The 26,899-nt window shown below is 38.7% G+C and overlaps 1 protein-coding gene across 4 annotated transcripts in view; it reads left to right on the forward strand.

The window, feature by feature from the left end:
* LOC100892305 (golgin subfamily A member 4) overlaps positions 1–26,899 on the forward strand; it is a 51,707-nt gene that overhangs the window by 9,644 nt on the left and 15,164 nt on the right. For 3 of the 4 annotated variants that reach the window (XM_030990016.1, XM_030990018.1, XM_030990019.1), the window contains exons 3-10: positions 7,138–7,287; positions 10,303–10,431; positions 16,201–16,380; positions 17,887–18,093; positions 20,741–20,833; positions 21,113–21,214; positions 21,615–25,481; positions 26,267–26,454. In XM_030990016.1, the coding sequence (XP_030845876.1) occupies positions 7,138–7,287; positions 10,303–10,431; positions 16,201–16,380; positions 17,887–18,093; positions 20,741–20,833; positions 21,113–21,214; positions 21,615–25,481; positions 26,267–26,454 (4,916 nt within the window). The remainder of the gene's footprint in view (positions 1–7,137; positions 7,288–10,302; positions 10,432–16,200; positions 16,381–17,886; positions 18,094–20,740; positions 20,834–21,112; positions 21,215–21,614; positions 25,482–26,266; positions 26,455–26,899) is intronic. The other variant, XM_030990017.1, reaches the window with a different exon arrangement.

Genomic DNA, 26,899 nt, shown 5'->3' on the forward strand with positions numbered 1-26,899 from the left:
TTTTTTGTTTTTTTAACCCCTGTTCCCACTCCCTACTCCTAATCCTATTGCTTGAATATACACTTGACCTGTCATCGTTTTCATACAGAGCAGAAAATATTTCTCCCTGCCCCCCCCCCCCTTCCATCTGACTCTTTACCAATCCTCCAAACCCCAATATTTGTCGAATAAATATCATTTAAAATGTGGAGCTTCAATTTATCTGCAAGGTGCTCTCGGACTATGCTCTTCTCTCAACAACAAAAAACTCTTTTTTTTTAAAGGGCAAAAAAAATTGCCTGCATGTTGCCAGCACCGTTAAAAGAGAGGGAATGTTCCTAGCATGACATTTCAGAATTTCTCAGGAACTGTTGGTTCTGTGCAGAAACCGGCCATAAGATCAACCTCCATCAACGCTGTCGATCATACAGACACTGATCAAGATCTCTTGATAGCCTGGCTAGGTCCTTCTAATCACAGGGTCTTGGGGTGAGAGGTGGAAGGGATCGATGAACGGCTGAGGAGATCTAGTCTACAAGCATAGTCTCTAATTTGACACTTTACCATAATTCCTAAGGCTTTGAGCAGAGCCTAGACTGTCAGTTTTGGCTGTGGCAAGGCCCTGTTTCATAAAACTTGTTATCAAGTACAAATGCTAAATTTCTATGACAATTTGCTCTCAGCCAATCAGATGCCACAATTTCAGTAGCTTAAACAGCCTTTTAAACTTGTTATTGATAACATGTTTTATGAAGCAGGACCCTCGACCTATTGACATATTGTAGTCTCATAGTGCAGACACTGTTACTCAACGACTGACAAGGGTTTGTGCATGTAAGCTTGAGGAGTTCCACGGGGGATTGTATTTGGGTTATGTAGGTCAAATGGACAGCAGGGTTGTGACAAACAACATGACTTTGGACAAATTTCAAGCACCCAAACATTATACTCATCAGTGCATTGTCAGACAATTAAACTGAAGTTCTCCCCGATGCTGGTAATGATGTTTGGAAGAGTTCCCAGAGAAACAAGCAAAAAACTCACTCTTCTCCAATACTGCATGTATGTACCGTATCTTGCCAAATACATGTAAACTTGGGTTTGTCTGTATTCGTTGCTACTCTTCAAATGATTTGGTAGAATGTTGCCAACTACCTTTAAATACTAGCTCTTCAACTAAAAGAAAAGGAAACAAAAATAAAGGAAAAAAGTCAAACCTTAGTCAATGTACAATGTACATGTACATACATCATGTGGTTAGCTGAAAGATGAATGATACACTTGTACCTGTACATGAAGCAATAGATAGAAACTTGGAAGGCAGATAAAATAGACAAAGTGAGAGAAAGAGGGAATGGTGGGGGGGGGGGGGGGTATATAGAGGTATGGTTTCACGTCATCTGAATCTGTGGAGGTGAGTGGTAGAGAAATGTTTTGATAGGAGAGAAAGAGAGAGACAGAGACAGAGAGATAGAAAGAGAGAGATTAAAGAAGAGAAATAGATGAGACAGAGTGAGAGAAAGAGAGAGTAGAGGAGATGATAGTATGGTGGGGGGGGGGGGGGGGGGTGGGTGGGGTATAGGAAGAAAAGCTCCTGTGCATAATGGTATACCTACATGTACAGTACTTGTAAGGTGAGGCCCCTGTCTGTTTGTATTCTGTCTGTATTTCCTCTTGTGGATCTTGATGGTGTGTGACTAAGAAAGGGGAATAATAGTTGATTTAGATGTAAGGAGAGAACCAGAACAGACAAAGTGAGGTTAATCAAGAAATAAGAATGGAGGGGGAGGGGAGGTACATGACATGTATATGGGAGGCCCTGCTGTCTACATGTAGCATAAATCTACATGGGTTAGAGATACTGTACAGAATTGAATTGAATTTTCAATACACAAGTACATACAAAAACATATATCTATACATATAAATACATTATAAAATTATGTTACAAAGTATTCATTGAAAATGCATCAATTATACTCAATATACCATTTCAACATGTAAAGCAAATATGAATGAATTATAGTTATTGAAAGTTAGTATGAAACTGATTGAAAATGCGTCTTACCTGAAAATAAAACTGCATAGATTTGCAGTGTACATGTATATTTCTTATCACTAGAATCTGTATCCAGTTCAGGAAATATTAATGTCATTCCTCCAAGCCCCTCTCCCTCATAATAGCCAGTCTAATAATACCAATGACAGCTTATAGAAAGATGATGAGTCGGTCTGTCAAGCCTGTTATCTCGTTTGTGGGTGGTTTCCTGACGGTCTCAATTAGATGAAAAACATGGGTTAGATGATACAGTGGTTTTCCTCACATGCTACAAGTATAAGTTTATCTAATGAAGAGATAATTGGGAGAACCGTGAAATGGACACCATTCCTGACCTTGTATCATTATATCAGTTGAGAGCCACAAAGGCATTTTAAAATTCAACATTTAAAGGTAAAGACCAGTATTGGAAACGCCCCAATTTCAAAAAATGAAATGGAAGCTCTCATTACCAATCATGTGAAAGAATATGTTTTGACTAATACATGATGATAAAAATTTTGCCGGGAAACCGCCTAATATTTGGTAAATTTGTTTCTCTCATGGTCTGTGAGAGATATAGGGTAGTCCCATATACATCTTTCTGTGTATAGTGCTTGTAACTTTACGAAGAATGGGCCAAATTTCTTATCATTTTGATGATTCCAGAACCTTGCAGATGCTAGATGCTAGATGATCAACCTTTTCTGATCGATTCCACGTTTCTTTCACAATGCAATCGCATGACCACAACTGGTCTTTACCTTTAAGCAAAGTTTAGTTCCTTACAGAACTGTCTCTGAATAGACAATACGATACTGTATATACTTTTGGTCCTTATTTGTTTTTGAAACAATAACAGAAGTCTTTTCAAATTTTATTGTTTGGTTGTTTCAACTATTTTGAAAAAAAATGATGGCCTTTGTGTTAGGCCTGTAACCGATCATTGGATTGGGGGGCCGATCTTGAGCCCATCAGGGGTGATCGGATAATAATTTCCGATTTCCGATCAATAAAAATGATCGGGAAAAAAAATCAACAGAAACTGTTTTTTTTTTGGTTCTCATAGAAATTGGTGAAAAACTACTAGTATCCTGAAGAAGTAAGATCCAAATACGTGTCCATGTACTTTCATTTTGAACTGGCAAAGCAAATATATAGGTTCTTGAATGACTTTTGCACGAGAAATCTCTCCATTTAGCTACATTGTAAAACCCTGATGGCCTTGCATGTGTCATCATCAGCATAAATAGAAACAAAAGGGATGAAAATAAGTTTAGCTCAAGATTTCTCCTTTCGCTACATGTACCTAGACTGATGTGTCATGATGGGATGGGTTGAATCCAGGTATGTCTAAGAGATGTAAACAATGGGATGGGTAATTACAAGCACAACCCCCTCCCCCTTGCCCCTCTCCTTCTCACCTTGCACATTTCCTGAGTCTTGATTAGAGTTGAGAGAGAGAGAGAGAGAGAGAGGAGAGAGGGGGGGGGGGGGGAGGAAGGAAAATCCAATTTAATGTATTTGAAAATAATTGAATTTGTTGCTTCATCTGTCATTATAACAGAAGTATGTCACATGATAATTATGCATGTACAGAAAGAGAGAAAAAAGAGTGGAAATATAACTTTTTTGTCAAAATATTAAATACAGTATATCTCAAAGTTGACAGTCCCCCAAATATACAAAAAGAAATGAAAAAAAGAGTTGAAAAACGAGAACAAACTTAAGGCGGAAGGTGAAGCAGCTTTTGCAGACCTCTTAGCTGTCTTTCTTCATACACCTACATGCATGTTTCTACACAGGTACAGAAACTGAATGAATTTGTATTAATGTACTTGAAATATACTGGCTCAAGAAAAGTAGAACTGAATTGCACGTAGTCATGTACATTTACGTCGTAGCAGCTTGAATTATCAACTATCAGTTTTTGCTGTCATGGAAAATATAGAGAAATGGCAAGTAACAGTGAGTCACACCAAAGTCATCTACACGATCATTGGTAAATTAAGATTTTTATCTCAATTGGTTGGACACAGGAAAAGGGAAAGGGGCTGGAAATTCTTGAAATCCTTCACCATTTATCACCATCGTACTGATATGATGTGAGATAGAATGAGAGAGAGGGAGAGAGAGAGAGAGAGGGAGAGAGAGAGAGAGAGGGAGAGAGAGAGAGAAGGGGCGGGGGGGGGGGGGGGGGGAGGTTGTAGAGAGAAATACATGGATATCTAGAGAGAAACAGATGTGGCAAATTTAGTGTTTAGTGAAACAAAAAGAAGAAATAAAGAAAGGAAAAGATGAGAGATGATGAGGGTAAGGACTCCAAAGGAAATATATGTATCCTTAGATGTAGAACATTAGAGACAATGTATATCAATTTTTTTTTGGAAAGAGAACAAAATGTAATTTAGCAATTACATTATGGGAAAATGTAAACGTATAAGGCCAGGCAACATATTTGTGAAAATGCTGTTTGTTCTTTCGCTACAGCCTGTATAATATTTATGCGCAAATGCGATTGCCATGCTGTCATTGTAAGTGTTTTCGTCATACGAATGCGTAGAGAAAGTAACCTTTTATCACGAGTATGATCCTAGCCCGGAGATGGTAATTAAAAGCTGGACTAGCAGGAGAAAATGGTATCAACCCAACCCCAGGGAATGTTCCTCAGCAGCTGCCTTAATTTACCCTTTCCTTTTTCCTTTTTTATTCCAAGTTTCCTTCTTTCCTGTCTTCCTTTTTGCTTTTCTATTTCCTGTCTCTCTCTGTGTACCCTCTGTCTGTACACTGTACTGTGCTCAATTATCTTTCCTCATTTTCTCTCAATCCATCTTTCTCTCTCTCTCTCTCTCTCTGTTCCCAATCTCTTCATACAGTACATACCGGAACATAAATTGTACAGGTGTATCATGATGTTCTTTACCCCCCCCCCCCCACCTCACTCTCTCTCTCTCTCTCTATATCTCTCTCTCTCACTTTCACTCTCTCTATCTCTCCCCCTCTCTCTCTCTCTTACTTTCTCTTTCACTTTCTTCCTCTCTCTCCCCCTCTTGCTCTCACTCTCTGTTCCTTACTTTCAGTAACTTATTTGTTCTTGAAACATATCTCTTAAAGTGTCTTTTTCCTAACTTTATACCAATGCTTCACTGTACATATATATCTCTTTTCATTTTCTTCACCCTCTTCCCTCCCCTCTCTTCCCTTTTCCATTTTTCTTTCCCCTAATTAATTTTCATTGTCCATGTAAATATTAAAATAGGCATACGTGTATACATGTAGATTGGTAGTACCTTTTAAAGGAACTCTGTATCATAGCCCGAGATGACAGTGTAAGCCGATGTGTGAAAACCATCCCCTTCAGATACTCTACACAGGAAGCCTGTCAAGGTTGGCTATAATGAGAGACAAACCCTTGCGATGATGGCTGCCAACGGACACCCTCTACAGGTTCAACGTCATACCTATCTGTCTCATGACCGGAATCCCGTCGGCCAATACAGTCCATCTGATGACCTCACCCCTCTCTGCGTTGAGATCTCAGTCGGCAGATCAAGGTTCGAAAAGCAAGAAAAAGAAGTTTATTTGACTGATCTGCACTACTCTGGACAAAGACGTGAGTCACGTGCTGGGAAGAGTCCAAAGTCCAAACGTCGTCGCTCTTGGACTTTAACTTTGACATTTGGGACAAGTGTAATTGGTTCTTGGCATCCATCGCCTAGCTGTGAGATGGGGTTGTTGTGGTTATACACCCCTCTCGTCTTGTGCGTCTTATTATAGCTACCGCTCTTGTTTGGTACTTCCTGCCGAGGTCTACGAGACATATGACATATTAGATAGAGCTGAGCCTGTGTGAACCAGCCCACTCACAGAGAGCAGTATCCCTACTTTGCAAACAGTGTGGTTCAGTGATGGCCTATCGAATAGGAAACTTGTATTAAAGAAGAAGCGCAACGTCATATTTTTTTTAAGGAACTTGAATAATCTTCTATATTGTCTTGTGTGAAGTTGGACATCTTTGCTTAGTTTTTTACACCTGTCAAACTTTTAATTTGCTGTCAACTTTTTTGTGACTAAGTTTTGGATTCAGCTGTGACTCAACATTGAAGATCCTCAATTGCCAGTGATCTCATAGTTTGTCTGCCTCAGAATGTCTGTTGTGAGAGATAATGTTGCTCCTTTTAGTTTTTACATAATGCAAGATGTAGAGGTTGTGCTTAACATTTAATCTGCTTCTCTCACAAATCTCTGGGCTAATTTTCTTGAAATGCAACAGCTATACAATGTGCTCTATGTAAATAAAACTGTCTGTCAATGATAGGGGGCTACATGTATGCTGTGCTCATCACTGTGCTCAACACTGAGCTCAACGCTGAGACAAGTTGTCCAAGCATTTCCTGTGATAGCTTGAGGAGCATGGTCTGGGCCTACGTTGCTTGCAAGGCTTCATGTTTAGTAAACATGGTCACCCATCACGTTCATCTTCCTGACGAGTCACTGGCGTATAACAGTGCTCATGCGTTGGCTTGTGTGGTTTAGATTTGAGCATCGTTCCGTTTAGGGGAAGTGAACCATTGTGACTTTCTTATTGCCAGTGACAGGAGCCTCTGATGGGGGGCTATTAGTTAGATAAGACGCACTTGGAGGCTCGCAGGGGGATTATTTGCCAGTCCCGCTTCTGGTTGCATGTTATCTCGCAGCATTCGCATTCATGTGAGAGCATATCAACGTGTGACTTCCTCCTGGCTGAGTTGAAGTCAGAGTCACAGCGAAACGCTGTAGCAACAAGATTACCTTTCAAAGGACAACATAACTTTGTGTAGAACCAACGCAACAGTCAGCCAGAGACGTGTCATTACTTTGAGATTCACAATTCTCACTCTAGCTTATTTGATTCATTTACCAACTTTCTTCACAAACGACTGTGCGCATGCATTGTAGCTTCTCCCCTATTGCTTCTAATGATCCTTTGTGGGAGTCGACTCTAAACGAAGGGAAGTCTTCTAACAAAGCAAAGTTCATATGTATGCTAGGGACTTTAAGGATCTTACTCTGAACGTGCTCAACTTGTTTGGATTACATATAGACTTTGAGATTCCAAATAATGCTCTCTTGGATTTAAGTGGATCACATCAGTTGAACCTCTAGAATCCGAGTCTTCCACGTCTGATCTCGACATGGAATCGTTATGGATTACAAAGGATTCAGGATCGTCGGTGGATGGGGTCGAGCCGTGTAACGGAAACAACTTCATGGAAGATGCATATAAAGAGGTTTGTTGAAGTTGTAGAGCAGACAGTATAGGATTTTTTTTAGATAAGTCAATTCATGGATGAAGTGAAGGACAGGACATTTTATTATACTTTCCTTGGATTTATTTTGCTTTTTTCTGAGAATTTGCTTCTGTATGTTTTCCTTGCTTGAAATCTGCATATCTCACCCAAGTTGTAGTCTTGTTCACTATACATTCATGTTATCAAAGAGAGCTTAACGGGGTAGGCCTACTTTATTTTTTTGTCTCAAAGTGATAAAACAGCTAGGGCATACATGTACATGTATGAGTTGTACTTCTATATCATTAAATGTCATTTATATGAAGATCTATGAAGCTATATAAAATTTTTGGCTTCACTGCAGAATACCCCACCACATCAGAGTAAGGGTTAGGGTTATAGGATTAGCACTAGGACCTACTCTGTAGGGTCAGGGTTAGAGTTGTCTGATGGGGTATTCTGCAGTTGTCCTGAAATCTTTGTGTGATACACGGTAGATCAAAGGTTGACGCCATACAGTCACAAGAAGGGAGTCAGGTGATTGATACTATTAGTAAGAGTTTGATATTGATTGAAGTGGTCAAGGTTATTAAGGACTTATATTTACTATATAGGATGAGATGACTGGTTCTAGCTAAGACAATGTTCTTGACCTTTATATGCCAATCAATCATTCCCGTTAATCATTGTGATGTAGCATATATAGGGCTAGGCAATCTGCATGGGCCAGGAAGTCGGTTGGGCTACCAGAAAGTTGTACAGGTAGTTGTGTCAGCCCTAATTTGGTCAGCATGCTTCAATGTAGGTTTGTACATGTATTCATGTACATTTGATTTGCAACTTAATTGTTACCTGTAGTTCTATTGGTGGTTATTTCTTGAAATATGACATTCTGATATTCAGTAATGAGTAAAGACAAAGTGAGATACATTTCTCGAAAAGGGGGATTCTTAGAAATACGTGAAAAGAGAGATATTGAGACCTGCATGTGAAAACAGAAATGTATTGGGGAAAAACCAATGGACACAGAAAAATGCAATTTGGGAGGGTGGAAAGAAAGAGAGAGAAAGAGAAAGAGAAAGAGAAAGAGAGAGAGAGAGAGAGAGAGAAAGAGAAAAAGAAAGAGTGAGAGAGAGTGAGAAAGAGAAAAGAGAAAGATAGAGCGAACAGGGATAGAGAGAGAGCGAGACAGAGACAGAGAGATGGAGAAAAAGAAAATAGAGATAGAGAAAAGAAAAGAAAAGAAACAGATAGAGAAAGAAACAAAAAAGAAAGATAGACAGAACAAGAAGAGAGAGAGAGAAAGAGAAAGAAAGAGAGAGAGAGACGCACAGCGGTTGAGAGTGGAGAGCGGTAAGTGCAAGTAGATGCGGATAGACAGACAGACCTTCAGCCAAACAGGAAGGCCCCATACTACTTTAAGATCTGATAACATTAACGTCTCAGAAGCTCGTATCTTTAGCAGCAAACGACCAGACAGCTCACTCTACTAACCCAAATCCATCATGTGAAGCAATTAAAATCCAATATGGAAGATCACACACAAACAGGAAGAGTCCCCACCCTTTTCTTAATGTTCTTTTAAGATATTGGATCAAAGGATGTAGGTCCCGAGATGAAGCTCCACTGTTCATGGGATTACCGGTACTGTAAAATATTGTGCAGGAGGCGCAATGGCTCAGTGGTAGAGCAGTGATCTCGTTACCGGGAGGTCCCGGGTTCAAAATCAAGCTGATACGCTATAGCCTTTTGGTAAGGCATTAATCCTCATTACAAAGTCCCTCCGAGAGGACTTTTTAAAGCAGTCGGTCCCCTGGCTGCTTACTTACAAGCATACACATGCTTCCTTAGCTGTCAAGTAAAACAAACAAATAAACAAACAAGCAAGCAATAGTTACTCTGTACATGAACAGATTTCTGGTACTGGGATGGAAAAAAGAAGAGTAACATAATACTGTGAACAGAGTTTAACCCCCTCCCCCCCCCCCCCCCTGCCAGAATTTTAATGCATTTAAGCCTTCTAGTCAGAATTAAAAGCCAAATTGGCTTCAAATTGTCACTATAATTCTGAGCTGGTTTAGCTTTCCTTCTACAAAGAAGCTTGAAATCCCTTGAAATTGAGATTTTATGAAGCTTCTGACAGTTCAGATCCTTGATCATAATTTAAAGATTTTTAAAAATGATTTTAAAAAAATGTTAAGATTTTTAAAAAATTGAATATTTAATACTAAATAATTTGCCAATTCTTCCACATTGGAGTGTATGAATAACTCTGCTTCTTCAAATCACTCATTTATTAACCTCAAATTTGAGCTGAAACATAACTGTATATATTAGTCACATGAGTTTGAATTGAGAGACAGTTTGACTGTTGGAAAGTGTGAATGGATGACCGGTTACGTGTTAACAAGGTGTTTCCTGGCACAGGTAGTATGTAGGCCAATTGCCACGTGGGGTATGTCAATTTTTAGTGGAATTGCCATCATACTCTTTTGTCTCTGTGGACAGTAGTGCTATTAATTCAAGGAGAAAAGTATGAATATGGTTGAGGGTAAAAATAGTCTGTGAACAAAAGTTTCTCACTACCGTATGCCTATGATCTGAATATGAAACTGTAACAGTTATGAAGTCTATCTCATGGTAGATTGCAATAAGTTGTCAAAGTTGTCTTTAACAGAGAATCTGTTTATAAAGACTCCTTTCATGATTTCCTTTGATACATGTGTAGATCTTTAACACTTCAAAGTCATGCATAAATGTTGAGTAAATTAGAATGTACGGTTTGTAAAAAAAAAAAAATCATTAAATACTTTTAACATTTTATTTTGGTCATATCTGAAGGAAGAGAGCAATTTCACCAGAGAGACTTGATTGTACAAACATTGTAGCAATCTAATTTTAATGCTATAGTAGGACAATTTTAATTTACATATTATATTAATTGTTACGTTGACTTCAATTTTTATTTTCTCATCCCTCTCTCTCTTTCTCTCTTTCTCTCTCTCTCTCTTTTAGAAAGAGAAGGATGACCTGAAGGAAGAAATGCTGAAGGAGAAAGAAGCGGCTATCCAGGAGAGGAACAAACACTGGGAGGTTGTCATAGAAACAAAACAGAAGGAATACCAAGAATCACTCCATGCTAAGGTATCTTTCAAAATGATAAAATTTTGATGATTATTTTTAAGGTTTTTAAGTAAATAAAAAATGAATGATTCACTTAATTTTGAAACATTAGTCACTGTCAAGAAAAATGGCCTCAACAGGAAATTATCTGGAATAGAACGATACACAGTATGGAAGCTTGGAATAACTTTGTGAAGAAAGAAGAAAGAACTACTTAATACAATTTCATTATTTGATTGATGTAATTCAGTTACAATTCCCTTTTTTTCAAGCATGAGGATAAGTTTTCTGTCAATTTCATCGTGTCATTGGCTTCCTTCTTCGAAATGGCATGCCATTTTCTCCTCAGAATACATTAAAAGTGTCTTCATTTTCATGTATTTTTATTGAGAGCCTGCCAAGTACACTTGCCAAAAGACGTCAGAAAGATTCATGTGATGACGCCCCTTTAAACAAATGTAGGGGCAGATAGCATTTGCTAGGTGGAGTGGATGCATGAAACATGTCAGAAATATTATATTTATTTCATTTTATTAATTAAGTTACATTAAGCACTGTTAGATGTGAACAATTCCTGTAAGTCATCTTTAATCAATTCTTGCCTCCCTCCCCCCCCCCCTGTTTTGCTTTGTCTTGTAGAAGCATGGAATACAATTATTTTTTCCCCTTTTTTTTCTGATTCATCATATGTCTAGACTCAAAATCAAAACGTGCCCAGCAGATTTGTACTTGTCTTCCAAAGTTATGTCCAGTGAGATATCTCTGACTTGTTACTTCTGTCTTTGCTTAATTTAATAATACTCAACCCTCTCATTAAGCCTCACTGTATTAGAGATTTTTCTCAGCTATTTTTTCTTCTTCAGTTATCGCCTTTTTTTTGTTGGGGGGGGGGGAGGGTCTTTGTTGCTCTTTGTCTCATTATGCCTTCTCTAGGGTCTGTCATATTTTTGAAAAATCTCGAGCTGTTGCTGCATAGTTGTATTGTCTCTCCCTTCCTGTCTATCTTTCTGTCATATTCTTTTCCTTTTTCATACTTTTTCTCTTCATTTTTTCTTTCTTTCTTTCTTTCTTTCTTTCTTTCTCTTACCCCCCTTCTCTCTCTCTCTCTCTCTCTCTCTCTTTATTATCTTTTCCCCTCAATCTATCTACAGATTTATTCTCTTTTTTCTTCTGTAAAAGGTATTTGTCTCTTTTAACTTTGGGTATTATCTTTCTATTCATCTGTCTGTCTCTGTCCCATTCTTTCTCAGTTCCTCTATTTCTTTCACCCTTTTTTCTCTTGTTCTCTCTCTCTCTCTCTCTATCTCTTTCTCTTTCTCTTTCTCTCTCTCTCTCTCTCTTTCTTTCTCTCTCACTCTCTCTCTCTCTCCCTCTCCCTCTCTCTCTCTCTCTCCCCCCCTCTCTCTCCCTTTCTTTCTTTGTCTCCTTCAACTCTCCATGTCTCAACACCCAATAACTGAACATACGTCACTCGTGACATTCTCCCTGACATTTACCAAAAATTGCTGAACTCCTCGATTAGCTAGCGCCAATCAGCTGTTTACGTACAAGGCTTGGCTGTGTTTTCATATTTTAGCTACATGTACTATAAATAAGACCAAATACATTTTTGGATACCAGACTAATAAAGCAGTGTTTGTAAACACATCAGACAGGTTGCGGTAGAAGGATGATTAAGCCAGAAATTTCTGAGTCTACATGTTTATGTATAAAAGCATATCAAGGATTATAAACACACAGAGGAAATATGTTACCTCTACACAATCAAATTACGGGAGATAGATAGATAGAGAGAGAAAGAGAGAGAGAGAGAGAGAGAGAGAGAGAAAGAAAGAGAAAGGAAAAAGAAGAGAATAATAGCAACACTAAAATGAGACAATATGACCCGGCCCTCCTTCAGAATATATCACACCGCCTCATTTGATGACCTTCATGAACAAAAGAAATTGTTGGAATTGCCTATCCCCTGCACCAGTGTCCTACATTAATTAGCTACTTTTTCCTTTTTTTTTTCTTCTTCCAGTTGTTGTATATATTGTGCAATTACGAACAATTGCCACTTCAGTTTATCCAGGGATAATTGGTGACAAATAGTCGTACCAGCAGTCCCTGTAAGAAGAGCCCCAAATACAATTACATGACTGTATAAGCCACTCATAATTTTTATTATTGATATACATGTACTATTTTTGCAATTTTAAGTTATAGGGGGCTGCAATCTACAAGCCCAGCTTTTCAGCAATATATATGACCAACCTGTTTTATATGCCTGTTGTACACTAGACCAATTAAAAATATATTGTTAAGTTTCATTGTTTTACTACTGTACAGTGTATGTACAATGCAATCTCATGTACTTAATTTTATTTTGTTGGAAATGGAAATATAAGAAAAAAAAGGGAAAAAAGTGGTTTGTTTCAAATTGATCCACACTACTCTAATGCTTCATACTGCAGTCCTAACCATGTATGTGTGTAATTCGTGTAGAACCAACTTCACCTGAAGTGTGACCTTAAGAGACCAAGATCATATTGTCACATGATCTGTCTCACTCCTGGTCTCGCGGCGCAGGAAGCCTTCCCCAATCAAGTGTCAAAGAGAAGGCGTTATTGCATGCCTCGTTTACCGCTAGTTGACTGAATGATGAAGATCCTGCGATTGGTCAGGAAGAGCTACTTAGGAGTGGATTAAAGTTCAATTTTTCTTCAAGGTATCGTGATTTATGAATTGTTTTTCCTCATGTTTGTTAGGCAACTGAGGAGGCAGTGTAAAATTCTTCTTTAACCCTTTGCCCACAGGGATCAGGGCCCTGTTTCACAAAACTTGTCATCAGTGACAACTGATAGTTTTTGTTATAAGCTACTGAAATCCTTGCATCTGATTGGCTGAGAGCAAATTTGACACTGATTTTTGACATTTGCCATTGAAAAAAGGCTTTGTGAAACAGGTCCCAAATGGTTCCTGAACTAAGCCTATGGGAATGACAGAATTCAGTGGTCCATGGGTTAAATCAAAGCATTTAGTAGCAATATAGTTTGTCATGACCTCCTAAAGCAGTTGCCCAGCTTTGATTAAATTAAAACCTTGCCTCTACGAAGATCGATGTATGAATAGAGAATCGATGTATTGAAGAAAAAAAATCAATCGGTACATTAATGAACTATTCATTAAGTGAATTCAACAGTTGAAACACTTGTTTGATTATGCATAATGGTGTAGAGAAGAATCAAGGCCATAGTACACACTCTTGTCTTTGTGGATAAACATATTTTCTGACAAAAATTTCAAGTTCTTTTTTAAGTGAAAGAGATTATCTAGATACATGTAGTATATATAGATGTATGTAAGTGTGTAGAGATCTAAGTTAATAGTTTTGGTTAGGTGCAGTAGCAACTCCCTCTCCATAAAGCAAGAATAGAATAAAAAGTGAATGTTAGAATTCAATTACATGAAAAATAAGGGAGAATAATTTATGCGATTATATAATTATTTATATTAATATTTGTAAATTATATTGAAATATCATTTGGAGTGGACTAAAAGATGATTATTAGTTATTATTATTATTATTCCTACTGTTTCCAATTCACTTTCTTTGTACATGTATTATGCATGTACACTACATTCCCCTTGTAAATGTGATGTTAATTGTGTTTTTCGTAACTCAAGAATAAGAGTGGACCGGTTGAATTAGAGCTTTATTGAATACTTTTAGATTTAAGCTTTAATATGTCACATTCTCAAGAAACATGAATAGGGAAATATCAATTTTCACATACTTGACAAACTACAAAACTTGGCAAGGGTATGAATAATTCAGTTCTTAACTGTATGTACATGTAGTGCACGTGGTTTGGTTTAACCCCTTCTGAAATTCAGATAAACATGATTTAAAATGACCCCGTGATTTCCTCCTAATTTCCCTTTTCTTTTCCCTCACCCCAGCTCAAGCAATTTCCTTCAACCTCCACACATCAGCAAAAGAGAGGATGCCCAAAATAGAAATTTAGCGATCTTTATCGGTGAAGATCATTTTAGGAGAAATGCCACGCTTAACAAGGCAGTTTCTCACCAGTGACAGTGTAAAATTGTGTAAGGTTCAATGCACATCACTTTCAAGTTTCTCAGAGAGAACTTTGAACTCTGTCATATGAGCTTCATAGTGAACAACTTAATGGCGTTTTTGTAATGAGCCATGCTTAGAAATTTCACTTTGAGAACATTTATTCATTCACCTTGTCACGTTGTCAACATCTTTATTTTATTTTATTTATCGAAGAAATACCATAGCCCGTTAATAGCTTGAACTAGTAATATGTATGTGCATGTAAGTTTTTAGTATTCCACCTGTTGGATGTGATTTAATAATAATAATAATAATGTAACTTATATCGCGCCAAATCCACTCTGTGGAGTGCTCAAGGCGCGTGTAAACAGGAAAAAAGATCAAGACTTGAAAAGAAATGTTTTGAGATGAGTTTTGAAAGAATCAGAGGATAAACATTTTTTGATGTCTTCAGGAAGGCCATTCCATAATTTAGGACTAGAGTATGCAAAAGATCTTTCCCCCCACGTTTTGGTAATTTTGGGGGTTACAAGAAAATTGGAAGTGGATGAGCGTAGAGGTCTTGCAGGAGTGTAGTTTTGGATTAGAGAGATAAGGTATTGAGGAGCAGAGCCGTGAACGCAATGAAAGGTGAGCAACAAAATTTTGAAAACAATGCGATCTTTTACTGGGAGCCAGTGTAGCGACTGCAAAACTGGGGAAATGTGGGTACGCTTGGTGGTCAGAGAAACAATACGAGCTGCAGCGTTTTGATTTTTGATTTGATTTTGTCACAATGTGCATTTTCCATAGTCTCGTGCCCAGGTTAGTTGGGGCTTATTATGTAGTCTGCAAGAGCGTATGATCCGTTATCAACTCATCAAGTGTTGAAGAAAGGGACACGAAGGATTAAAAGTTTGTTTTGGTAGAACATGCTGTCAGTGATTTTATGTAATCTCATCATAAAGTGAAGGGCTACGTTGACATTTAGGTGCAATCGATGATCTCAGTGGGAAATGGTTAATCAGTGTTTGACGCGTGATCTGATCAACTTGATGAAGGTGTTAATGAAAGCCATGCTGATCAATCAACAAATGAGTTACATGTATTAGTCCATGACGAGTTTGGAGACCTTTCAGAAGTTTTTTCTCTTTTGAATCTTAAGGTTCTTGAGGACTGTATAAATGTTAGTTTTACCCCACTCACTGTGCCCCTTCCCCACCATCCCCTTGACTCCCCCTCTCCCACTCCCCTCCCCTCCCCCTCCTCTCTCTCTCTCTCTCTCTCTCCCCTCTCTCTCTCTCTCTCTCTCTTTGCCCTCCTCTGTCTCTGATTGAGGGTAGATCCTGCTCTTTTTTGTGAAGTATATTGTACTTTTATGTCGATCATTTCACAAAGTATGGCCTATAAAAAGAGTTAAGCTTTGCAAAAATAGAACGTAGCTAAGCTAGCTATAGCAATTCAATGAATACAATTATGATTGCAAATGTTATTTGAATCTAATGCCTTGTATCCTGCAATTTACAGGAACATTTGTTTGCATGATTATTGTGTACTTTCTTATTGTACATACTAGTGCATATACTCACACAGGTTTCCTTGTTTTTGTTTCTTTTAATTCAGTGACATTTGACATGTTACAGGGTGACAAAAAAGATGGTTTTTGACAGAGGCTCCTCTCAGTATGATGCACTTGATATTTATCTTGATTCATCTCTTCTTTATCATTTTTTCCTCCTGTTTAGGATCGTGAGCATGAGTTGGCATTGCAGAGACACACAGAAGAACAGCAGAGGATAGTCAAGGAGAAGGAAGCTGAGATGATGATGGCTATTGAGGAAAGAGAACTTCAGAAGATGGCTGCCGTCAGCGCTCAGGATAATCAGAAAGATGAACTTCAGAGAATCATTGATTCCATGAAATCTGTAAGTAATGCATCAGAAAATAATATTATGATACTGTAATTTGAAATGCACTAAAAGTTAGATGCTGCTTATAAGTATCGGCTTGCATGATGATGTAGATATATAGTAGGTTTACGGTTGCACCAAGTGAGAGAGAGGGGGAGGATTGGGGAGTCCTGAAAAGTCCTGAGCCATTTCTACTATCCATTCTCTCCAACCGGCGCTATACAGAAGTTCTCCATAGACCTATTACATGTAGCTCAAGAAAGATTACCAACAGTCTTTTTCAGGACTACAAACACACTCAAGAAAGAAATATTACTGACAATCCTTTTCAGGACTCCTCAATCCTCCCCCTCTCTCTCTCTCTCTCTCACTTGGCCGGTGCAACCGTAAACCTACTGTATATACACAAAAAGTTGTAAAGCGGAAGCTGTGTTAAAAAAACTCTCAAAGGAGATGAAGAAAATTTGTCTTTATAGCCAGGTGGTTTTGATTCTCATGTTCCTTTAGTTATGCCCCACATGTGTACTAAATTCTCAAGGAGCATGTGTACATGTGTAGTTCATACACTGCTGCATCATGGAAAGACATGTGTTTTGTATATTGTAGCGCAGTACAGTGTTCCATTTAATCAAATTTCATCCGGCCCCACTCTACTATAACATCTATGGTCTTGTAAGCATGAGTAATCTGTTTACTTTGCTACTTTTAATCCCTGCATATGCTTATCAGAAAAACTAGGTAATGAGAATAATTTACCTAATAAAATAAGCTTGATGACCTCAATTAAAATCCATATTAATTGAGTGGAAATCCTCATTTGTTGGATCCGTACCTTAGTCCATCATTCACGAGATTAATCTCTGCCGCTGACCTCTAATTAGGACACTATGAAAGACTAGTGAATGCAAGGTCAGTGAGCTAGTTTGTTCAATGACCCAGGGAGAGGAAATACTGCTTTTGAAAAATTGGAGAGCCATTTTTAGCAAGAAATATTGATGCATGTGTAGTAATGTTCAGCGACCAAGGTAGGGTAAGTACATTTGTGAGATTGATCATCTAGAACACTTCAAATCATGCATGAAAACTTACAGGTGTTTCTGCAAATTTGAAAATACCAACTTCATTGGAGGAGCATGTGCCTTTTTTTTTTCTAAATAGGAAAGATATGGTGCAATATAATATATCATCATCATCATCAAATTCAGCATACTCCATGTGTTGATGTACATGTACTACTGTATCCAGATGAATGTTGCCTGTACCTTCATTTGAGGGGGATGCAGGGATTTTCACAAACCTCACTCTCAGATGACGATGCTCTTCGGTTAATTCTTTCTCTGTTGCAGGAGTAGTAAGAGCGGGGCATCGTTTCATGAAACCATCATAAGAGCAATTGGAGCAGGATTCTAAAAGGAAAAACATAAGGCAGATGCTAACTCCATTGTACAATGTAATTGAGTAGATCCCTGCTCACAGAATATACCCTTTTCTCTTATCTTGTCTTCTCATGTCTGGCCACAGGAGAAGCTAGAGCAGGATTCTGAATTACAGCAGTTACAGGAAAAATACAAGGTTGACACCAAGGAGCTGAGAGATAAGATTGAGGACATCGTCACCAGGAGCAAGGCAGTCATCGCCAAGCTCAGAGCACAGCAGAGCGAGGGGACTCAAGATCTTAACCAGAAACACGAGGAAGAGATGGCCAACAAAATACAGGAGCTTACACAGGTACTGAACACACTACAGTCAAACCTGCTTTAGTGACCACCTGTCTACAAAGGCCACATTTGTTGTTTCCCTTGAAAATCGTTTGTCATTGAATTATGTACTAAAGGAACCTGTCTACAAAGGCCACCTGTCTACAAAGGCCACTTTCTGTGTTTCCCTTGGGTGGTCGCTATGGACAGGTTTGACTGTATTTATAGTTTTTGTGTCAAAATCCATTTGCTCAAGATAGGTGTATTGTCAATTTCTTTTGGTTTGATTACCTCCCAAGACGTTTCAATACACATGGTGTACAGGTTATGGTAAACCTCTAGAGAATACTGCTGTGGCAACATAAATGACATTAGTGTAGTTACATTTGTGCATTTAATCACACACAGAATAAGTGGGTATATATGTTGGATCTTTTCTTGGGCACAGTTCCTTTTTTCCTGCCCGAATTGCCATTCACTTATGGTTTTTCTTTTGCTGCATCAGCTTTTTAAGGTTGATTCCTGCATCATTCGTGAATAAGGCTTACATTGAATATTGATGATAGCCTTTCTCCTACGTGTATGCCACACAATCACATGGTCCAAACAAGAGGGTTCCTTACATGTACATGTAGATGCAAAAGGAATTACTGTGGAGCAGGGGGTGTTTCACAAAGATCCCAAGTCGAACTTAACTCTAAGTTCGACTTAAAAATTATGGAGAGCCATTAGTAGCCTTAAAATAAAATGTGTTCAAAAGCAAAAATTGAAGTATTTCAGACTCTTTTATAGTTTCCACATCAAGGACATGAAATCTCATTGATAATAGAAAATATGAATGATTTGATTCAACATTTTATACCTTTTAAAATAACTTTTACAAAATATTTTCAAAGATGCTAACAGCTTTTCATAATTGTTAAGTCGAACTTAGAGATAAGTTCAACTGAGGATCTTTGTGAAACACCCCTGTGATGTATGTTGATTGATTTTACTTTCTACCAAGGTGTCATGTGTTTCTTTGAGTTGAACATAGGAACTATGTTTACAAAGTACTTTTAGCAAAACAGAATTCCAATCTACATGTACATGTACCTGGACATACTGGGGGTGTTTCATAAAGCTGTTCGTAAAATTACACATGACTTTACGAATGACTTAAATATGAAAAGCTAAATGGGGTGCTCAAATAATTTCTAACTACATCAACTAAAGTTGAACTTTACAATTATAGATTAACATCCCTATTATAACAAACATTTTTAATGTAAAATATTTTTTGCCGTAATTTAATAGAGGTAATAGGAAATATAATCACACTTTGTTATAACATCAGGAAACACTTTGGGCATCCTATCTGGCACTTCATATTCAAGTCGTACGTAAAGTCATGCGTTACTTTACGCACAGCTTTATAAAACACCCCTCTGGGCATAAAAAAAAGGATTGTTCTGCAGCACGTGTCTGCAATGTGCTTCAGTCTGTAAGTTGACTTATGAGTTGATTGAGGTGAGAAAGAGTTCAGTTGATCTCCTTCATTTCCTCTCTCTCCCTCTTGGGAGCGTAGGAACTACGTTGAGGAACTACAGTACACACTAGATCTAACAATCGGAGCTTGAAACAATGTAAATTTAGTCAGATTGCTCTGCTATGGCAGATATAATTGCAGGTGTTAATGTTTCATTTCATTCTCCATAAAAAAAAATTATTAACATATTAACATACTAACATGATATAAAGATAAAAGATTGATTACAAGAAAATTACAAAGGGAAAGAGCAAACAAAATTTTATGGGAATGTAGGGTTAACAAAAAGGGCAATTGGCCTTATGAATGTCAACCGCTGCATGCACAGTGTACATCCTCTATCTGAAAGCATCCATGATCTTAAAGGGAAAGTCCACCCCAAAAATAAGTTTGTTTAGATAGAGGCAGAATAATAAGAAAATCAGGTGAGTAAAAGTTTGAGCAAATTCTGAATGAAAATAAGAAAGTTATGAATTATTGAAGTTGTGATCAATCAAATACAAATTGGCAACTCTGTGACTTATCATACGAGCTCTCCTTCATTTGCTTTGTGCATAATATTCCATAAATCATGTTTTCTTCGTTATTGATGACGGAATATATATTTGTTCCTTGCAGGGGGAGTATAGAAACATATTTGCAATTATTATATTTAGGGTGCATGTATGGTTGAAATTTTTCTTGAGGGAAAATGAAAATTTTAGATTTTTTTAGTACTGAGCAAATGGAAGTTGAGCTCGCATGATACGTCATAGAGTTGCCAATTTGTGTTTGATTGATCACAACTTCAAAAATCCTAACTTCCTTATTTTTAATCGGAATTTGCTCAAACTTTCACTGACTTGTTTCTCTCATTTTTCTACTCCTATTAAAACTAACTTAATTTCAGGGTGGACTTTCCCTTTAATAATGACAATAATAATAGTTAAACGTTTTGTATGGCGCATTACACCCTAGCATAATTGCATGTCTCTATGGGCCTAATACAGAACAGAATCCAGTAGGAGTGGAAATGGTGCACTGGGTTAATAATTATGAGATTTTACAAATCTGGAATCTTGATCTTGAAACAATGAATGTGCTTTGAGTTTAATACTGTACTGAGATGTAATGGCTTTTATCATCTTTATTTCCTGCTTGTCCCCCTTAGGAGCATAGGAACTACGTCGAGGAACTGAGACAACAGCACCAGGAAGCCTTTGAAGCTGCCAATGTGGAATCAGAGAAACTCAACAAACAACAGGTATGTAGATATGACACTTAACTTGGTATCCCTCTATTAGTAATGTACACCTGCCATTAACAATTTCTTTATTGTAGGATACAGAGTCATTGTTACTTGAGCATCTGTCATACAACCCCAACAGAAAACATTTCAACCAAGTTCATGATCTTGGCCAACACTAATTCCTGTAACCCATAGAATTAATTTTCTGTCTGTTGAAGATTCCTTAGAGTGTTTTACCTGTAATTCATTCATACAGTTATCTCAAGTATTTCTATTGTCTCTTTATTTTCAAAGATGAATGATTTGAAGCAGAACGAGGAGAAAGTCGTTCAGGAGAAAGTGGATCAACTTCAGAGTCTTGCCGGAAAAGCTCAGAACATGAAGCAAAGGATTCAGGTATAGAACATGATTATTACGAAGAATTACTCAAACCAAGTGCAGATTTTGACAAGTACATGTACATGTAATGCGTACATAATTATAGGAAACCACTGAGAGGTCATGACTAAAAAGCAACTTCGTAACAAATTTCTATTAGGCTGATAGAAAGATGCAATCCTGCTTGGGGAAAGCTCCACATTGCATACTATTTCTTTATTAATGCATTCATCAAGACTCAACAAATTAATTCATTAGATGTACTACAGCATATAGGTACATAGTAAATATTGACTTCTAAGCACTACACATAAATACACCTTTCTTGAAAGTGCATTTACATTTAAAGTTCAACTAATGAACTCTTATTTTTCTTGATTTCAAAGAGAACATCAATATTTGTTCCTCTCTCTTACAGGATCTCCAAGCACAGAAGAAAGAGATGGAGGCGAAGATTGAAGAACTCGATTCAAAGCTGGCCCAAGAATCTGACAATCACACCAAGATACTTGAAGAGAAAGACAGATCATTGGAGAAGATAACCCAAGACCTTGCCATAGTCAATCAAAAGAACCAGACTCTAGAAGAAGAGCTTGCTGCTAAGAGGAAGGAGATGGATTCCAGTAGTACAGAACTCTCTGAAATGTTGGAAGAGGAGCGTAAAGCAAAGGAGGAGAGAGATGTAGATATTGAGAAATTGAGGCAAGAGGTGGAAGAGATGAAGCAGAAATCTGATTCCTTTTTGCGAGAGATTGAAGCTAAGAACGCGGAACATGAGAACAAGATCAGTGAGTATGAACAGAAGATGACATTCCAGGAGGAGAACCATGAGAAAGAGTTGAGTCGGAGGTTGGAGGCCCTGGAGGTCCAGAAGAACAGTTCTGTCAACGAGGTCTCTGCGGACCTTGGGAAGAAGCTGGAGGAGGCTAACGAGTCTCTGGGTACAAAGGAAAAGGTCGTTCAAGATCTGCAGCTCAGAGAGAAGGAGCTTCAGACGGCGATGGACTCGCTGAAGAATAAACTTGAAGGAGATCTCAACTCTGCCAACGAGATGATCCAACAGGAGCGACAGAGGCATGAGGAACTGGTTGGGCAGCTTAGGAACAGTGTTCAGGAGCTTACAGAAAGCAACAAGAAGTGCTCTGATGAAATCAAGGAGTTGGAGCGAGTAGGAGCAGAGAAGGATGTTGCCCTTGAGAAACTAACAGAGACTGTGGCTACGTTGACTCAGAATGCAGAAGACTTGCAGAGACAGCTCGCAGAGAATGTTGCTAAGGTCCAAGAGGGGGTTCAGAAGGGAGAAGAGGCAGTAGCAAAACTTCAAGAAGAGCTGTCTGGATCAAAGGCAACACTAGAATGCAAGGAAAAGGAAGTCGTTGAGACAAAAGCTACACTTGAAACGAATTTGAAGGAGAAAGATGATGAATTGAATGCTGCAAAGGCAAAGGCAGATGATGTCAATGCAGAACTTGAAGATACCAGAAAATCATTAGTTGATGTAGAACTTAATCTCACAAAGACATCAGAATCTAATATGAATCTTGAAAACAGAGTAAGAACACTTGAGGAGTCCATTGCCAGGAAGGAGGAAGAACAACAAGAGCTGAATGCCAAGAAGGATAGTGATTTTGAGGAAAGGTTGCAAACAGAGAGGGAAAACCATGAAAAAGATGTAGCCAGAAGGGTAGAGGCTTGGGAAGCCCAAACACAGAGCTCCGTCGGTGAAGTGGCCCAGGAGTTGGGTAGGAAGCTACAGGAGGCAAACGATATGATCAGTCACCTCGAAAATGACATTGCTGATTTGAAAGAAAAGGAACAGTCACTAGCATCTTCACTAGAAGAAAATCAAAGCAAGCATGCAGCATTTGTATCAGATATGGAAATCAAGGAAACTGACCTCAAGTCCAAAGTAGAACAGCTTCAGAAACAGCATGAGGATTCCTTATCGCTTCTGGAAAATAAAGAAAAGGAAATCAGTAATAATCTTGCAGCAATAAAGGAGAAGGAAGCTGAGTTCCATGAACGCAAGCTTCGGGAGAATGAACTGATTGCCCTGGTTGAGAATGCAAAGTCTGAAGGACAGAGTCAAGTTGAGGTTGTGAGCAAGGAAATTGAAAACTTGCAGCAGCAGGTCTCTGAGAAAGATACCTTGTTGCTCCAGAAGTCTCAATCCCTGGAAACGGAGGTCAGTGCTAAAAATAAGGAGATTCTGTCTCTACATGAAGAGATGAATGCCTTGACTGAAGAAAAGGCAGGACTAAACCAGAAGATGGATGAGTTGTCAAAGTTAGAGGGAGAGAGAGTTCTTGAGATAGAGAGTCTTCAGGCAACTTCACTTAGGAAGGATGAGGAGATAGGGAGCCTCAAGGACGCCATACAGGACAGGATTAGACATGATGAGAAGGTTGCTACCCAAGTCCAGGAATTGAATCAGCAAAACACCATGCAAAATGATGTTGTGGAGTCCATGCGCAAAGAACTGAGAGAAGCAGTGGAACAGAAAGACTCCGAGCTACAAAGGCTGACTGATGAATTTACACAAAAAGAGCAGTCTTTGAAAGACAGTCACAAAACACACATTGTTGACTTTCAAGAGAAGGTGAAAAGTAAGCTTGCCACCTTACGTAAAGAACAGGCGGAAGCTATTCTGGCAAAAAATGTAGGGATTGAAGGGATGAAAGCCGAAATGGATTGTATGCAAGCAAGCTTCGATGAGGAGAAGGAAGAACTGAAAAGGAAAACAGAACAGAAGTTGACAGAATTAGAAGAAAAGATACAGGAAACTGTGGAGAAGTGCCAGAGGAGAGAGGCTGAACTACAAGAGCATCTTGGAGCCCAACAGACCCAACATGAGGAGGAGGTGGAGAAATCAAGGAGAGATCATGAAGCCATGCTCCAGGAGAAGGAGACTTCGTTCCAGGAGCAGCTGTCAGGTCTCCTGAATGAGAAGCATGTAGGGATTGAGGAGGTCACCATCCAGATGCAAGCAAGTCACCAGGAACAGCTGGACAGGATGAAGAATGAGATCGAGGAGAAACAGAAGGAACTTGAACGGGTCAAGGAAGAAGGTGTACTGAAGGAGAACAAGCTGAAAGAACAGTCGGGTCGGAAGTTGAAGGAGCTCAAGGAACAAGCCAAAGCTAAGATTGCCAAAGTGATTGCAACTCAGAAAGAGGAAACAGAATCTGTCAGGGAAGATCTAGAAAAACAATTAGCTGCTGCATCAACAGAATTGAGCTCTGTGCAAGAACAGAGGAAGGAGGAGGTTGACAAACTCAACTTAGAGAGGACTGAGCAATCAGATAAAATTCAACAATTGGAAATGCAATATGCTCAATTGCAAGAAGAACTTTCTAGTACACAAGAACAGTCAAAATCTACTGCAGAAGCACACAAAGAAGAATATCAGAAACTGAGAGAGGAGCATGAAAAGCAACTTAAAGAACTGGAAGAGTCAGTTTCAAAGCAAGTGCAAATTGTGTCTGGTAATGAAAAGCACCATGAAGAAATCATACACAATCTTGAGAGTCAGCATTCTGCAGAGATGTCCGCCAAGGATAAAGAACAGAAGAGCAGTCATGAAGAACTAGAGCATCAGCATTTTGAGATGATGGAGTCCATGCAGAAGCAGTTTGAAGAGACTCTCCAGACTGTGAAGGCAGAGAAGGCTTCCCTGAAGGAACAGCTTGACAAATCTGATGAATACAGGTCACAGGCCAACGACCTGGTGGACAGTAACCTTGATCTACAGGTCAAGCTGAAGGCATCTGAAGACCAGATCCAACTGATGGAGCGAGAGATCCAGGACTTGACGACATCCTCCAAGAAACGGTTGAATGACCTGGAAGAGGAGAAGCGGGAGGTGGGGCGGTTGCTCCTGCTGAGAGAGGAAGCCGTTGCCCAGGGAGACAGCAGGATGCAGGAGTTAGAGGATGAGGTCAGCACCCTCCAGGAATCCGCACAATCAGACACCAAGGCCAAGCTGGCTGAGCTGAAGAAGAAGGCAGAGGCCAAGTTGGTCCAAATCAAGAACCAGTTCTCTCAGGACCTGTCCAACAGGCAGAAGGAGATGGAGGAAGCCATGGACATGAAGGAGGCAGACTTTGCTGAAGCTTTGAGACGGAAGGAGAGTGAAGTCGAGGAGATGATGGCGAGGGCAGCAAGCTTGGACAGACAGATGGTTGCCATGGAGATGACCAATGAGCAGACTGTCTCGAGTCTCATGAAGGAGATTGGGGATCTTAGAGCTCAGATGCACGAGGAAAGGGCCTCAGCTGACATAATGGTATGATCGCAAATTTAACAGGATATTAAATGTTACTGTTACCAATTAGAATATGAATCAGTAATGAAAATAATACAAGAATATGCCACTTTTTCATAAACTTAATGTCAAAAGAGGAATCATTTTGCCAATAAGGAAACAACAAAAAAAGGTCCTTATTCATCAATTTGAAATATACTAAAAAAATACTGCTAAAGCAACCACCTGTATAAAAAGACCACATTATTAAAAACTTCTCCTGAAGAATGATATACAATAAAACAGTATTAAAACCTGCACATGAAGACCACCTGCCTATAACTACCAATTTCCTTGCCCCCTTGAGTGGTCTTTATATACGGGTTCCACTGTAATGCTCATTAAGGAGGTATTAAATGCATCGTTTAACAATGTTAAATCTGAGATGCATGGCCCTACATGTTATCAATGTCTGTGATGTGCTGTAATATTAAATCCCTAAAAATATTGCACTTCAAAATGATCATAAAGTGCCTCAAAAAAGAAAAATCTTTGAGTGACCAGTTTTACCATACTTATTTGCCCCAATAGACTGTAGTGTTATAAAAACTGTTAGGAAAAACGAAAAAATGACATTTCGATTTCCAATCGTATATATCTTGATAATCAGACAGCTTGTAAAAGTCATGGGATTCCTGAATGACCTAAAGGTTGATTATGATTGCAGCATGAGCTAAATCACGGATTTTGTTTCAGAATCTAAGACAATGTTACTAAGTCACTTTAAAGGAATGTCTCTCCCCCCCCCCCCCCCTCCTCCTCACCAGGTGGTAGAAGCCAGAGAGCTGGTGGAGATGGAGGTCACACAGCAGGTGGAATCTCAGGTCACAGCTGTGAGGGAGTCTCTCCAAGGAGCAGAGGTACAGCACAAGGAAGAGATTGAGAAGAGGAGCAAAGAGGTGGAGGATCTCAGGACCAGCTGCAAGGAGATGGAGAGGAAAATAGAAGCAATGAGGTAAAGAGTGTGCTTTTTGTACTGTGATGAGACCATTCCTATTTTGTAGGAATGATTCCTTTATTTGTCTTCAAGCTTTTGTTTTGAACCCTAGATTCTACTTTTTTATGAAATATTCTGTGTGAAAGTATACAAAATAGACTGAATTCCTAATATTGCCTAGAGAGAAATTTCTAATTTTTGCTGTGAAAGGTTGGCAGGTATGCAAATATTCATATACAATGTGAGCGTTAATAGACCAGTTTGTAGTTAGCACAAGGTTCAGATGACCCCAATTATCCACAGATCTTTTAAACATAGATAAATCCCACTTTGTGCCTTTTGAAATAATCACAGCTTTAAAGTCATGGAGGTGATTCTTTGTTTGCCCTTTCGAAAGGATTACTTCCACCTGTGTTTAATAGAATGTATCACAGGTGCATGCATGAATAATGATTACAAAACT

Source organism: Strongylocentrotus purpuratus, unplaced genomic scaffold, assembly GCF_000002235.5.
Source record: "Strongylocentrotus purpuratus isolate Spur 01 unplaced genomic scaffold, Spur_5.0 spur5_scaffold_19, whole genome shotgun sequence".
NCBI classification, from domain to species: Eukaryota; Metazoa; Echinodermata; class Echinoidea; order Camarodonta; family Strongylocentrotidae; genus Strongylocentrotus; species Strongylocentrotus purpuratus.